General features: G+C 42.3%; 1 protein-coding gene across 2 annotated transcripts in view; it reads left to right on the top strand.

Moving 5' to 3' along the window:
- The window catches only part of TMEM161B (transmembrane protein 161B), a 78,221-nt gene that overhangs the window by 43,361 nt on the left and 22,637 nt on the right, over nt 1-12,223 (top strand). For both annotated transcript variants that reach the window (XM_074952825.1, XM_074952826.1), the window contains exon 5: nt 385-541. In XM_074952825.1, coding sequence (XP_074808926.1) covers nt 385-541 — 157 coding nt within the window. The remainder of the gene's footprint in view (nt 1-384; nt 542-12,223) is intronic.

Raw genomic sequence — 12,223 nt, 5'->3', positions numbered from 1 at the left:
TTAAGTGCAGGACTCTCCTTTCATAAAGCATCACTAAGCAAGTAGTGCATAAAACCTGAATACTAAATAATACTTCAACTTTGTGCATTAGATGAGGTTTCTGAATGGAATTCATGTGTTAGCCCTGTGTACTTTGTGTTACAATAATCCAGTCCAGAAGTGAAAAAGGCCGGGATAAATTATTAAGTACAGAAGAGCAAAAGCACTGTTTTGCCACTGCTGCTACTTGGATATCTTAGATCTGCCTGGACATCAAGAAGCAGCAGTTGTAAGGACTTTAAGTATATTTTCTTTTAATCATGTGGTCCCTCTTTCATTTTGTCACTGCTTTGCCTTAAAAAAGTTTACTTATGCTTTTGGTTCCTGAAAACCTTTATTTTTCAGCATTGCATTATTTTCCTGAATATCAGTGGTTGGTGGATTTCACAGTTGCAGCTACAGTGGTGTACTTGGTAACTGAAGCCTACTACAGTTTGATGAAGCCCTCACAGGAAATGAATATCAGCATAGTCTGGTGTCTGCTTGTTTTGGCTTTTGCCATGTATCCTTTGCTGTGTTCCTAAATCATTTTATTTATTTTTCAAATGATAACTTGTATCCCCCTGTAATTTGCAGATGGTAACAATGGATTGTTTATTGCAGAATTAACATTTGGAAAAGGATCCTGGATGTCAGTGGCGTTATCAGTCTAGCTATGTATTCTATGTTCAATAGTTTGTTAATCTTAATACCAGATTGTGTTTATGAGTGTGTGAATTGTACTTCATTTTTTTCTTTAAAAGGGAAATGTTAATACTGATTTATAAGTCTGCAATATCAGCCTCCTCACAATGTTGTTGTTTTTCTGAACTAACTTTGTTTTGCTGAACTATACAATCAAGAAGAAAAGGTACAAAAAAGATTAAAAGGTGGTAGCAGAAATCTTTTGTGTTAATGAGTAGTAAAGTACAGTACAGAACAATGTCCAGCTGCCATATAGACAAATGTACTAATTGTTGCCTGAGGCAGGTCTGAAGGGGAATGTGACATTGAGAATAGGAATAGGAGGAGACACAGGGAGTCATTTGAAAGGTAACAGATTAGGAAGTGAGAAGGGGTGTAGACAGATGAGAGCAGAGAAGTAAGTGGGGGTGGTATTGTGCAGAACCTCCAAGATAAAGAATTGAACATAATGTGGAAGTATAGTGAAAACTATGCAGAGGCATATAACATCAGAACAAACAGTTAGCTGCCTCTCTAGCTGGATATGTAGGAGACAGGAATGCATGAGGTAGGTAGTTGCAATAGTCAGTGAGAAATGACCAGGTTTCTACTTTTAGGGAATGGAGAGGAAAGAGTTGACTTTAGAGATATGAGGTGATGAAGCGCCTGGTTTACGTGAGAACCTGATTGTGAAGGGAGCAGACCCAGAGGTGAGTTAGAAGGCAGACTGAATGACTTCCTTGCTGTTCCAACATCTACTAGCCAAATATCGAAAGCTGCTCTGGTAGAATTAATACCAAAGATGGATACCCCATGGGAGTTCCTGTTGTGACCCATCCTTGGTATCAGTGCCAGCTAGTAGGTGTCAGGTAAAACTTTGGAGCCCTGATATTGAGTTAATGAGCTAGCACAACTTTTGCATCTGTACATGTCCTGCTCCTCTATATCTGTTAATAGAATGTATGCCTTGATTGTACTGATAAGGTACCTGAAATAGCCTGAAAAAAGATGAGATCCAGAAAACGTTCGCAGTCAGTTACTAGTTGGATTGTCATCCTTGGCTTTGGTAGCATGGTACTTGAAAAGCAGGGATTCAATTAATGTAAAAATGATATCTCATTTTGTTGTACCCTAAAATACCAGTATTTGACTTATCTAATTTAGGTCTAATGCATATTCATGCACGTTTTAAAATAGGCAAAATTACCTTGCTTCTTTCTTGGCAACATGTGCTCTAGAAGTATGAAACCATTTCCCTGGTTTTTAGGGAAGGAAGAAGAGGGAAACTAGTTGTGTACATACCTTACCTCAACTGGGAGAGCAGAGGTAAGGAAGAATAATGTACGTTTGTGCAGGTGGTTAAATCACATTATGAAAGAATGGAAAGTCTGGCAGCAGTCCACTTCAAAGACACTGTATTTCTCCACTGGCTTTCACACACTAAGGGAGACCTTGTTCAAGGCATGGTACTGTCTTACTAGAAAGTAACTGGAAATTAGTGTCTAGTCCTCATGCAACTTAAATGATGCTGTAGCTAGTATATCAAGTAGTCTTTGATTGTTATAAATGATTTGGATATAAATCTTATTAACATAAATAAGTTATATTGATTCAGTTTAAAGTCTACAGAAGATACCTCTGCATGATAGAAAATAATAGAGAAAAAATAACGTCACTACACATGTAACCCAACCCTTCTCCAGTGAAGGTAACAAAACTAATCATGTCCCTAATTCTGCAAGAACCTCTTTGCTCCATAGACCTCATCCTTCTCAGTACCTCAACCAAAAACACAGGTTTTACAGCACCCCCATAGGCTATATATGAGCTATTGTAAGTTGAAGGGGGGAGTGGATTTCAAAACTTGGAGCTTTCACATAGAATGTCCTATCACAAGCTCCCAGTCTTTCAAAGGGAGCACCAGCTCATACTTTTCTGCTGATAATAATTGTGGAAGTATTGTATGGCCTACCTATCCCTTTCTGCCTTCCCCATTTAGGGCCTTATAAGTCAAAATAAAACTCTCTATGTGGAAGCCAATAGGCAGCTAATGTAGTTAGTGTAAAAATAATTCAGGTGCTTGGGCAAAGATACACCCCTGAACATTTGGGTGGCTGCATTCTGGACTAGATTCATTTTCCAAATAGTTTTAAGGAGTAGCCTATGTGTGTGTATATATATATATGTGTATGTGTATATTGGAGAAGTCATAGGTGACAGGTGTGGATTATGATGGCATTTGAGAGAAATGGTTGCAACCTTCTGTTCAGATGCAGGTGATAAAACACAGACCTGGTTGCAACTTCCATTCCATCTATGAACAAGTGTAAAGCCAACAAAATCCCCAAGTTGCATTTATGGGAAACAGATGATGGACATGCATATTTTCAGTCTCAAAGGTGCAGACACAGCCATTACTGTATCTGTTGGGTATTTACCCCAACATTTCTCAGCCAACTTTTCCTCCTTGCCCCAGACTCACCCAAGCACTGAGAGAGGTGCTCTAATTGCACTCCGGATTGGATGAGATGGAAACAAAGAGCAGGCATCATCAGCATATTGAGCCCCTTAGTCCAAATTTCCTCTGTAGGCTTCCTAAAAGACCTCAAACACTGAACAAGAGGTGTGGTGTAGAAGAAAGTTTCCAGGACCTGTACATTAAAGCTCATGAGGCAGAAGAGCTGTTACCCTCTGGGTTCTCTTTAAGAGGAAAGAGTGAAGCCAGTAGTAGGAAGCACCTTCCAGTCCCATGAAGATCTGCAAGTGATTTGATAACTTCAGGGTTAGTGGAATTGCAGATGATGATAAATCTAATATCAGCATGGACACCTAGTCTTCATCCACTTCCCAGGGGAGATCATTGGTCCTTCTGTGTTGATCATACTCTGTGCCATAACCAAATCAAGATTGACACACATCCTCTCAGGGAATTTGCACTGCTAGGATAGTTGGACTACCCAACTAGTCCAACTTAAACTTACCTCAGCTCTCATACTAAATAGTATGTCTATCAGATCTAGCTCTAGAATAGGCGAATCCCTAGATTTTTAGGTTGGATGTAAAAAGCAGAGCTGCGCAACCTCCTCAACTGTCCACCTTCAGATCCTGCTGCACTGACTAGCCAGCAGAAGCTAGCTGTGTCAGGATTGGCCAGCATTTGTCATCTAGCTGAGTTTGTTATACATGAAAGGCACTGCGTTCTTATTCTTAACATATTACGGTTTTTCAATGCGTAGTTAGCCACTGACTTAGCATTCTTTGTTTCATATTATTGAATGCAGTCTTTATCTTTCATTAAATCCGCCCAAGTGATAAAAAGCAAAACAAATGGCACTAAGATTAGATATTTCAATCTAGATTTCTAGCAGATTTAAATCTTTTCCTGCCTTGTTTTCCTTTACTCACAAACAAAGGGACCAAGGATTTAAAGGTCTTGTAATTAAATTCCATTTCTACAAACTTCCATATCTCTCAGCATCTGACAGCATTGCCACCCTCTTGGCTTGTTGATGGTGGTCAGTGAAGGAATGCTGCTGGACACCAGCATATAAGAACGGCCATTCTGGGTCAGACCAATGGTCCATCTAAACCACTGTCCTGACTCTGATAGTGGCCAGTGCCAATTGCTTCAGAGGGAATGAACAGAAAAGAGCAATTTTGAGTGATCCATCCCTCACTGTCCAGTCCCAGCTTCTGCTAGTGAGAGGTTTAGGGACACCTAAACACCTCTGAGACAGAGTACAAAGGCTATTGGGAGTGATCACCATCCTGTGCTGAACCCTGAACAGAGTCAACCAAATAATCTCACCCCCAGATTGACCCAGAAACTCCTATTGAAAGCCTTTTTAAAGCTATGAGTCTAATTCCTGATGAAATCCACATTTAAAAAAAAATCTCCCTGGCCAGGATAAAGTTGTTGTCATAATTATTTTACTATCCTCCCCATGACATTGTCACGCTGAATCCCACCTGACCCTCCATCAAAGTTTAGGGAAATACGACATTTCCTAATGCCCTTGCTTTTTCCTGATCACAGATATCCAGACCCAGTGAAAAGCACCCCCATCACTCTGGAAGACATTATTGCCAGCAATAACTCAGTGCCATGATGCTGAACTATTAAAAGTAACCTAACCAGGCAAGAGAGCCAAATTCTAGTCCCTTTCTGACCATGTGAGATGTTGTTTTAAAATATTGTGACAAGCTTTCAAAAGAGAATATTTGGTGGAAATAATTATACCACAGTTGCATGAAACTCCAAGACAAAAATGAAGTTTTAAAATATTTAATATATGGTTGTCTTACTATATCAGATTCCTAAGGTGATAATATTCTGCTTATAAGCCACATTGTTATATGCAAGCAAGCTGTGCTTTAGGAAGATTGTAAAACAAAACTGCTGACTGTAGGGGGTTTGGTTTGTAATGGGTATGGTATTGACATTTTATTTAATTGAGCTATTCTTTCCCCCTTTATCTAGTTTTTTTTTTTTATACCACACATCAACATGTGATAGATCATATCTTAACATACTGCAATACATACTTTAAGGAACTGTTGTTTTAATACGTAAGAAAATTATGTGCAATAAATATTTTTGAATGCAATAAGTCTCTACACACTCTAATGTAATGTAGAAAGCAGCATATGACTGGAGTCCATTAAATGGAGCTCTCATGTCAACTGTTAAAATTGTACATCTGCAGTCAACCATTACAGTTGAGGAGTAGACTATATACAGTACTCTGCTTCTCTTCCTTTTAAAAAGATCTTAGCATGTGCATGGCTCTGCTTATCTGCAGAGTTGGCCTTCAGAAAGAGAATCTGGAAAATGCTTTTTATTTGGACTAGTAGATGAAAAAAAATGTAAAATTGCTGATTGCTTTCTGTAATTGTATAGATGGTCCTAAATTATCATTTGCCCACTTCTTTAGTGGTTGTGTATTGGCTATAAAGTAAACATCCACAAACTCCGAAGGAGTAAGACCAGAAAGGATAGCATTGAAGTAGATGTTAAACATACATAAAGCCATACTCTGGATTTAACAAAATGTGAGCAGATAGTTGTTCAGCTTTGGATAGTTGCACATGTCAATACTTTGTGCATGGTCTTGCGTATTCATCAGTTTCTTATATAACATGGATTTTATGATTTTTTTGGTTTCAGATAGTATCTCACTTAAGACTAGAAAATTTTTAATGTTGTAGTCTTAGAACTTCATGACTTTTTCTTCTTCTTCTTCGTTAAGGTAAAACTTTTTTAAAACCAAAGCAAATCCTGAATGGGATGGGGAAAAGCTGAAATACTGGAAATGGTAGAAATAGCATTAAGGTTACTTGGGGTGGCATTTTACTTTTGACCTACCAGTGAACATATATTCCATCATGTATGGCATGCCTATGTGTGCAAAGTATTATCAAGTGTCCCTCTTAAGCCAGTATTTTTGGCAGTTTATCCATACATTTTTGTATGTAGAAGCATGTTAAATCCCATATATTCTGGAAGTTTGTATATACCTTAAGAAATCTGCAGCAGCTGGCAGACATATAAATATGGCCACTGCAGTTTATGTAACATGGTATATATCCAGTGCACAAGCGTATTACAAGGATTAATGTCTGTAGCTATAGGAAATCTGACCCCTAGGGATAGTAAAGGTAACTGGTTTATATGATGTAAGGCAACGCTTCACAAACTATAGGGTGAGCCTCCCAAGGGAGGTGTGAGCTGTGTGGGTTTTTTGTTTTGTTTTGTGTTTTGGTTTTTTTAAGAGCTCTGGCCCTCAGCCCTGGGTGGCTAGGGCTCGTGCAGACCATAAACACCTGGGCGGCAGGGATAAAGGGGACAGCCATAGCCCCACGGCTCAGGTTCCTTCTCCCTCGAACTCCCCAATCCCTCACCAGGAGGCAGCCCGCACTTAGGCTCTCTTCCCTCCCCTGCCCCCATTCCCTCACTGGGAGGCTCCCCCATCCCAGTCCCTCACCTGGAGGTGGTGGGGCTCCGGGTATCAGCCCTGGGGTGGCAGCAGCAGCACAGAAGTAAGGGTGCCAATGGGGCACTAAGTCTGCTGTGAAAAGTGATATTGACTAATATCACTTTTCACATTGCCACCCTTACTTCTGTGATGCTGCTTGTGTGGCGCTGCCTTCAGAGCTGGGTAGCGGCATATGTACTTGTAGGGACGTAAATGACTACAGACACAAAGAAGTGGAGCCCATTCAAATAAGTATGAGAACCAGTAATAAGGGAACTGTGTTGAGAAAGTGGATTGAGTTTTGTGTAGGTGTTTGGTGTGCAAATGAATTCTAAGACAAGAAAGCAACACCAACATCTTGCCTCTAACTAGGATGAATTGGGAGAGCAGCGTATATATCTTATACGATTGTACATATATTGGGTAGACATTTTAGTGAGGGCTCACTGCCGCTGCTGAAGTAGTGCTCAAGAGTAAGGCTGTCTGATAATTTTGGATGGACAGTAATGGATGGTGTGGGATCAGAAACAGTTTGTACCTTTACTCTGTATTTCTCAACCTATTTACCTTTGTGGGTCGCATATGCAGTTGCCTGTGTGTTGTGGGCCGCACCCACACAATATATATACTACCTGGTTGGCTATGAGGATGTCACATGGGACGCAGCTATGTGCTGTTTGGGCCGCAGGCGACCTGCAGGTCACAAGTTGAGAGCTGCTGTCTTGTCTTTTCATTTTTCTGTTTCCCAAAGATTGTGTGTGTGTGTCTGTGTAATGTATCCCTTATCTTAGAAAATTCCTGTTTTATCACTGGAAAAAACACCACAACTTTTTTTCTAAGATTTTTTTCTTTAAGTTCCTGATGTGTAATTCCAGCCTTAGTTTCAGTTTACAGCATTTTTTGTCTTGATGTTTCCTTACTGTGACAAAGTTCCTCCTCTGTCTTGGTGGGTCCTGCGCTTATTGGCAGTTTTGCTCGCCTGAGAGGTTCACGGCAGCCCTCAGTTTGGCCACTTTCGTGGCTCAAATCTGCCGTTCACTCAGTTAGCCTCATCACTGGCCAGCATGGGGAAAAGGAAGAACAACAATCCCTGCAGTCTCTGCTGATCCACCTAGTGGATCGGGGAACAGGCCAGAGACCTTCCCATCCGGTGGAACCCACAGTCCAGGTCAACTCCTCCGGTATCAAGTAGGGAGTTGGGTGGATGGAGGGATGAGGGTATCCAGGCCCGCCCTCTACTCCAGGTTCCAGCCCAGGTTCCTGTGGATTGCAGCTGTCTACAGCTACTACTCCCTCGGCTACTTCCCCATGGCCTCCTCCCAACACCTTGTTTATTCTTACCACAGGACCTTCCTCCTGATGTCTGGTAATGCTTGTACTTCTCAGTCTTCCAGTAGTATGCCTTGTCACACTCAGCTTCTTGCTTCCAGCTCCTCGCAGACACACCACAAACTGAAGTGAGCTCCTTTTTAAAACCCAGGTGCGCTGATTAGCCTGCCTTAATTGATTCTAGCAGCTCCTTGATTGGCTGCAGGTGTTCTAATCAGCCTGTCTGCCTTAGTTGTTTCCAGAAAGTTGCTGATTGTTCTGGAATCTTCCCTGTTACCTTACCCATGGAAAAGGGACCTACTTAACCTGGGGCTAATATATCTCCCTTCTATCACTCTCCTGTAGCCATCTGGCCCGACCCTGTCACATAATATATAAAAAAATCTCCAAAAGTTAAGAGACTCCTGTGATAGTCTTTATATTACTGATTTCCTGAGATGGAATGTATTTGCCTCTACAGCTGTGAAATATTAATGTGATGTTCAGTTGTTGGGTTTAGTGTGCAAGTGCTGGGTGAAGTTGGTGGCTTGTGATATACAGGAGGTCATACTAGATGATCTGATTATTCTTTCTGGCTTTAAACTCTGACCCTAAACCAAAAAAACATGTTCCCATAAAGGGCTTTAGGACTTGAGTACTACCTGTGTCAGTATTCTGCCTCATCTATCCTCTTGTTTTCTACCAGAATTTTGATATGAATGTGTTCAAGCTTTTACTCCTGAAGGCATTCCGCGCCCAAAAAATAAAAATTCTGTGAATTTTATTTGTTAAATAAAAGTGGAGGCTCTAGCATGGCATTGGGGAGCACAGGCCACTGGCTTCCCAGAGGTGGGAGATCACTCTGCAGCCCCCGCTCCCCTCCCAGGACACGGACCTAGTGGTGAGGCTTCACCCAACCCTGACACAGTGCAAGGACCGGGCCTGCCCCAGAAACACCCAGTGCTCTACCCCTCCATGTCAGGTGCACCAGGTGTGGGCAGGCAGGCTCAGCCCAGCAGGATCCAAGTGTGAAGGAGCTTAGTGTGTGTGGGGGGGGATCCAGGTGTGGGTTGAGAGGGTTCTGTGTGGGGCCATCTGGGTGCGGGTGGCTCTGGGGGATCCAGGTGCGGGGACGGATCTGGATGCACAGGGGCTTGTTAGGGGGTTCTGGATGCAACACTAATAGGACGCTTCAGAGGGGTCCAGGTAAAGGTGATTGGGGCTGGGTATGGAGTGGGATAGAGCTCGGCAGGGGGGGTCTGGGGTGTGGGAGGCTCAGTGGGAGGGGTCTGGGTGTGGGGGGATAGAGTTCGGCGGGGGATCTGCTGGGGGAAGGGGACAATCCAGGTGCAGCTAGTTGGGGCTCGGTGAGGTGGGGATCTGGATGGCTCAGTGGGGTGGTCCAGGTGCAGGGGGAATGAGGGTTCTGGGTGGGGGGGTGAGGCTCTGTGGGAGGGTCTGGGAATGAGGGGGTCTGGATACACAGGGGTTGGGTGGATGGGGAAGCAGTTTCTTGTACATAGATCCCTCCCCCTGCAGCTGAGGAGCGATGGGTGCAGGAAGCTGGGGAGGGGGGGAGGTGAGTTTGCAGAGCTTCCTGCAGCTGAAGGAGAAATCTGGGGGTGGGTCTGACCCAGCCCCAGATGCTGTGCAGGGGAAGAGGAAGTCCCATCCTTCCCAGCCCAGCCGGGACTAGCATCTGAGCCCGGCGCAGAGTAGGAGCCACAAGTCCCGCCACCTGGCCTACAGTGATATACCTCTCTGCCGGCTGCCAGGGGCACCTGAAACATACTGCTGGGGAAGGTCGCATTACTGCTTTTGTGGCTTCCCTTTGCTTCCCTGTCAGTCATTTTTCTGCAGGGAAGCAAAGAAATCTGCAGTGGACATAAATTCTGTGCATGCACAGTGGTGCAGAATTCCCTCGGGAGTAAGGCTTTGTAATATGAGCATGCAACCTTACATAAACTAGTGTGTGAGAGAGACCTTAGAGCTCTCAGAGGTTCACCACAAATGGACTGAATAACCACCTGTTCATACCCAAAATTGTCTGCTATTGGAGCTTCCTGCTGCTATATTAAATCAAATTGGAGTACTGTATATTGTAATGTATACAACAGGTATAGGTTAATTTCCAGCGCTCACTGGTCTCCCACCTCTCCCTCCACTCCCCGACATTGACATTGCTACATGTAAATACCAACTACTGACCAAGTGAAAAGATTTAATCACATAGATAGCTAAGATTTCTACAAAAATACTTATATAGATAAATGCCCACTAAAATCTGACTTTAGGTTTCTTCTCTTGTAATTGGCAGATTTATATGTGGGAGTTCGTTGCCAAAAATAGCAATAGTGAATTAGAATAATAACAAATCCTGCCCCAGAAAGGATTTTTATAAGACCTCATATTTTCTTGGTTCCAGGAGTTAGGAAGCTTGCTCTGTAAGACAAAATGAATTAGCACTTACGGCAGGAGGTCTGCATTGACTGCTACTGCAGGTTAAGAGAAGGGGGGAAAACCCATTAGAGGAGGAAAAAATGATTGTTTGCATCAGTACTTTTCTGTATTTGCGTTTATGAAAATCTATTAATAAGATTCTCTTCATTAGAGTGTAATTTGCAGAATGAGGCTAGTGAAATTAATAGTGTGTAGAACTAAAAAACAGCTCTAATTTTTACCTGAAAACCATGATACTGTGGCCTTTCGTGTTAGACTAACGCTTCACAAATGAAATTGAAGTTGTTAAATTTTGTAATTCCCAATAATAGCAAATATCTAAACTTTTACAGTTAGCCAAACTTCTTGTTTTGAATGAATTGTCAAGTTCTTGATTAATTCTAAATTCTGGTTTTGTTAAAATGAATAGTAATTTTTTTAAAAGTCGCACAAATGGATTTATTGAGTGTAGTCTGATGTTTTGTGGCAAGAAGAAATAATGAGTAACCATACTGGGCACCTAGAACTGGGTGTTGGTGCTTCATTTAATAACTGTATAGTTTTTCGCACAAAGGAAACAAGCAGTTAAATCAAGGTTCCTTAGACCCCCCCCCTAAAATCTTTTACCCCACCTTAACTATGCTGTAGCACAAAGAAAATTTAAATCTAATTTAATTGAAGCTAGAGGGTTCCTCATGCATCGGGAGTATTCACTAAGTGGGGTGGAGCTGTAGGTTCCCACATCAGCACTGCCACTGCTTCCTGCATCTGGAGGGTGCATGACCAGATTGCAGCAATGATCCCTGCTTGCCAGCAGGGCCCATGGGGGCCTCTGGCAGCCAGATTATAGTATAGTTCCACTCCAGTTTACATGAGGGGCCAGTGCAAGCACAGAATGGCCCTCTGACCAAGGAACACAGCATCAATTGCTCCAACAGCTCTCACCCAAAGAGTTAAATTGTCAGGTTTTATAAATATGCCCACAAAATTTATATTCTGAAGTACATAAAATCAGCAGAAGGCAACATGGCCAATAAGGGGTTAATTCCAGAACAGCTTATTTTGTTTTGATAAGTGCTTTTTTTCCTGTTTTGATGTTGAATGTTGGATTTTACTAAGGATTAGGCAGTCAAAGATGCCAACCGAATCCTATGGAAATTGGAAGTGATGACTGATCTGAAAGGTTTCCAGTTATTTGTTATAGGAGTTGTGATTCAGTGCAACAAGCAAATAGTAGCTTTTTATATAGTGGTGTAATAGAATCCTAGAATATCAGGGTTGGAAGGGACCTCAGGAGGTCATCTAGTCCAACCCCTGCTCAAAGCAGGGCCAATCCCCAATTTTTGCCTCAGCTCCCTTAATGGCCTCCTCAAGGATTGAGCTCACAACCCTGGGTTTAGCAGGCCAGTGCTCAAACCACTGAGCCATCTCTCCCCCCATATAGTATAGATACACTATATCTATACTATACACTCTAATAGATGTATAGCATAAACTTCTGAACAGAAAACCATTCCATGTGTACTTTTTGGTTTCTCATCAGGAACTTAGTCTTGAATGAACAATAAATTTCAAGAGTTTAAAGTATAATGATAGACATCCCCAGTAAGTTATCACACAGTTGGCAACCGAGATTGAGTTTCAGTTCAGGAAGATCTTTTATTGCCTCTTAGCCAAACAGAAAAATGAAGCTTTTAATCTCCAGATAGACTGAGGAAGATTCACTGACAGTCTGTACCTCGGAGGCAGCAGTCAGAAGGCCTGCTGAACCACCTGGCCCTTATCACACTAGTATTTAA

Source organism: Natator depressus, chromosome 5 (genome assembly GCF_965152275.1).
Source record: "Natator depressus isolate rNatDep1 chromosome 5, rNatDep2.hap1, whole genome shotgun sequence".
Classification (NCBI taxonomy): domain Eukaryota; kingdom Metazoa; phylum Chordata; order Testudines; family Cheloniidae; genus Natator; species Natator depressus.
Note: the sequence above shows the minus strand (reverse complement) of the source record. Positions and strands in the feature narration are given on the sequence as shown.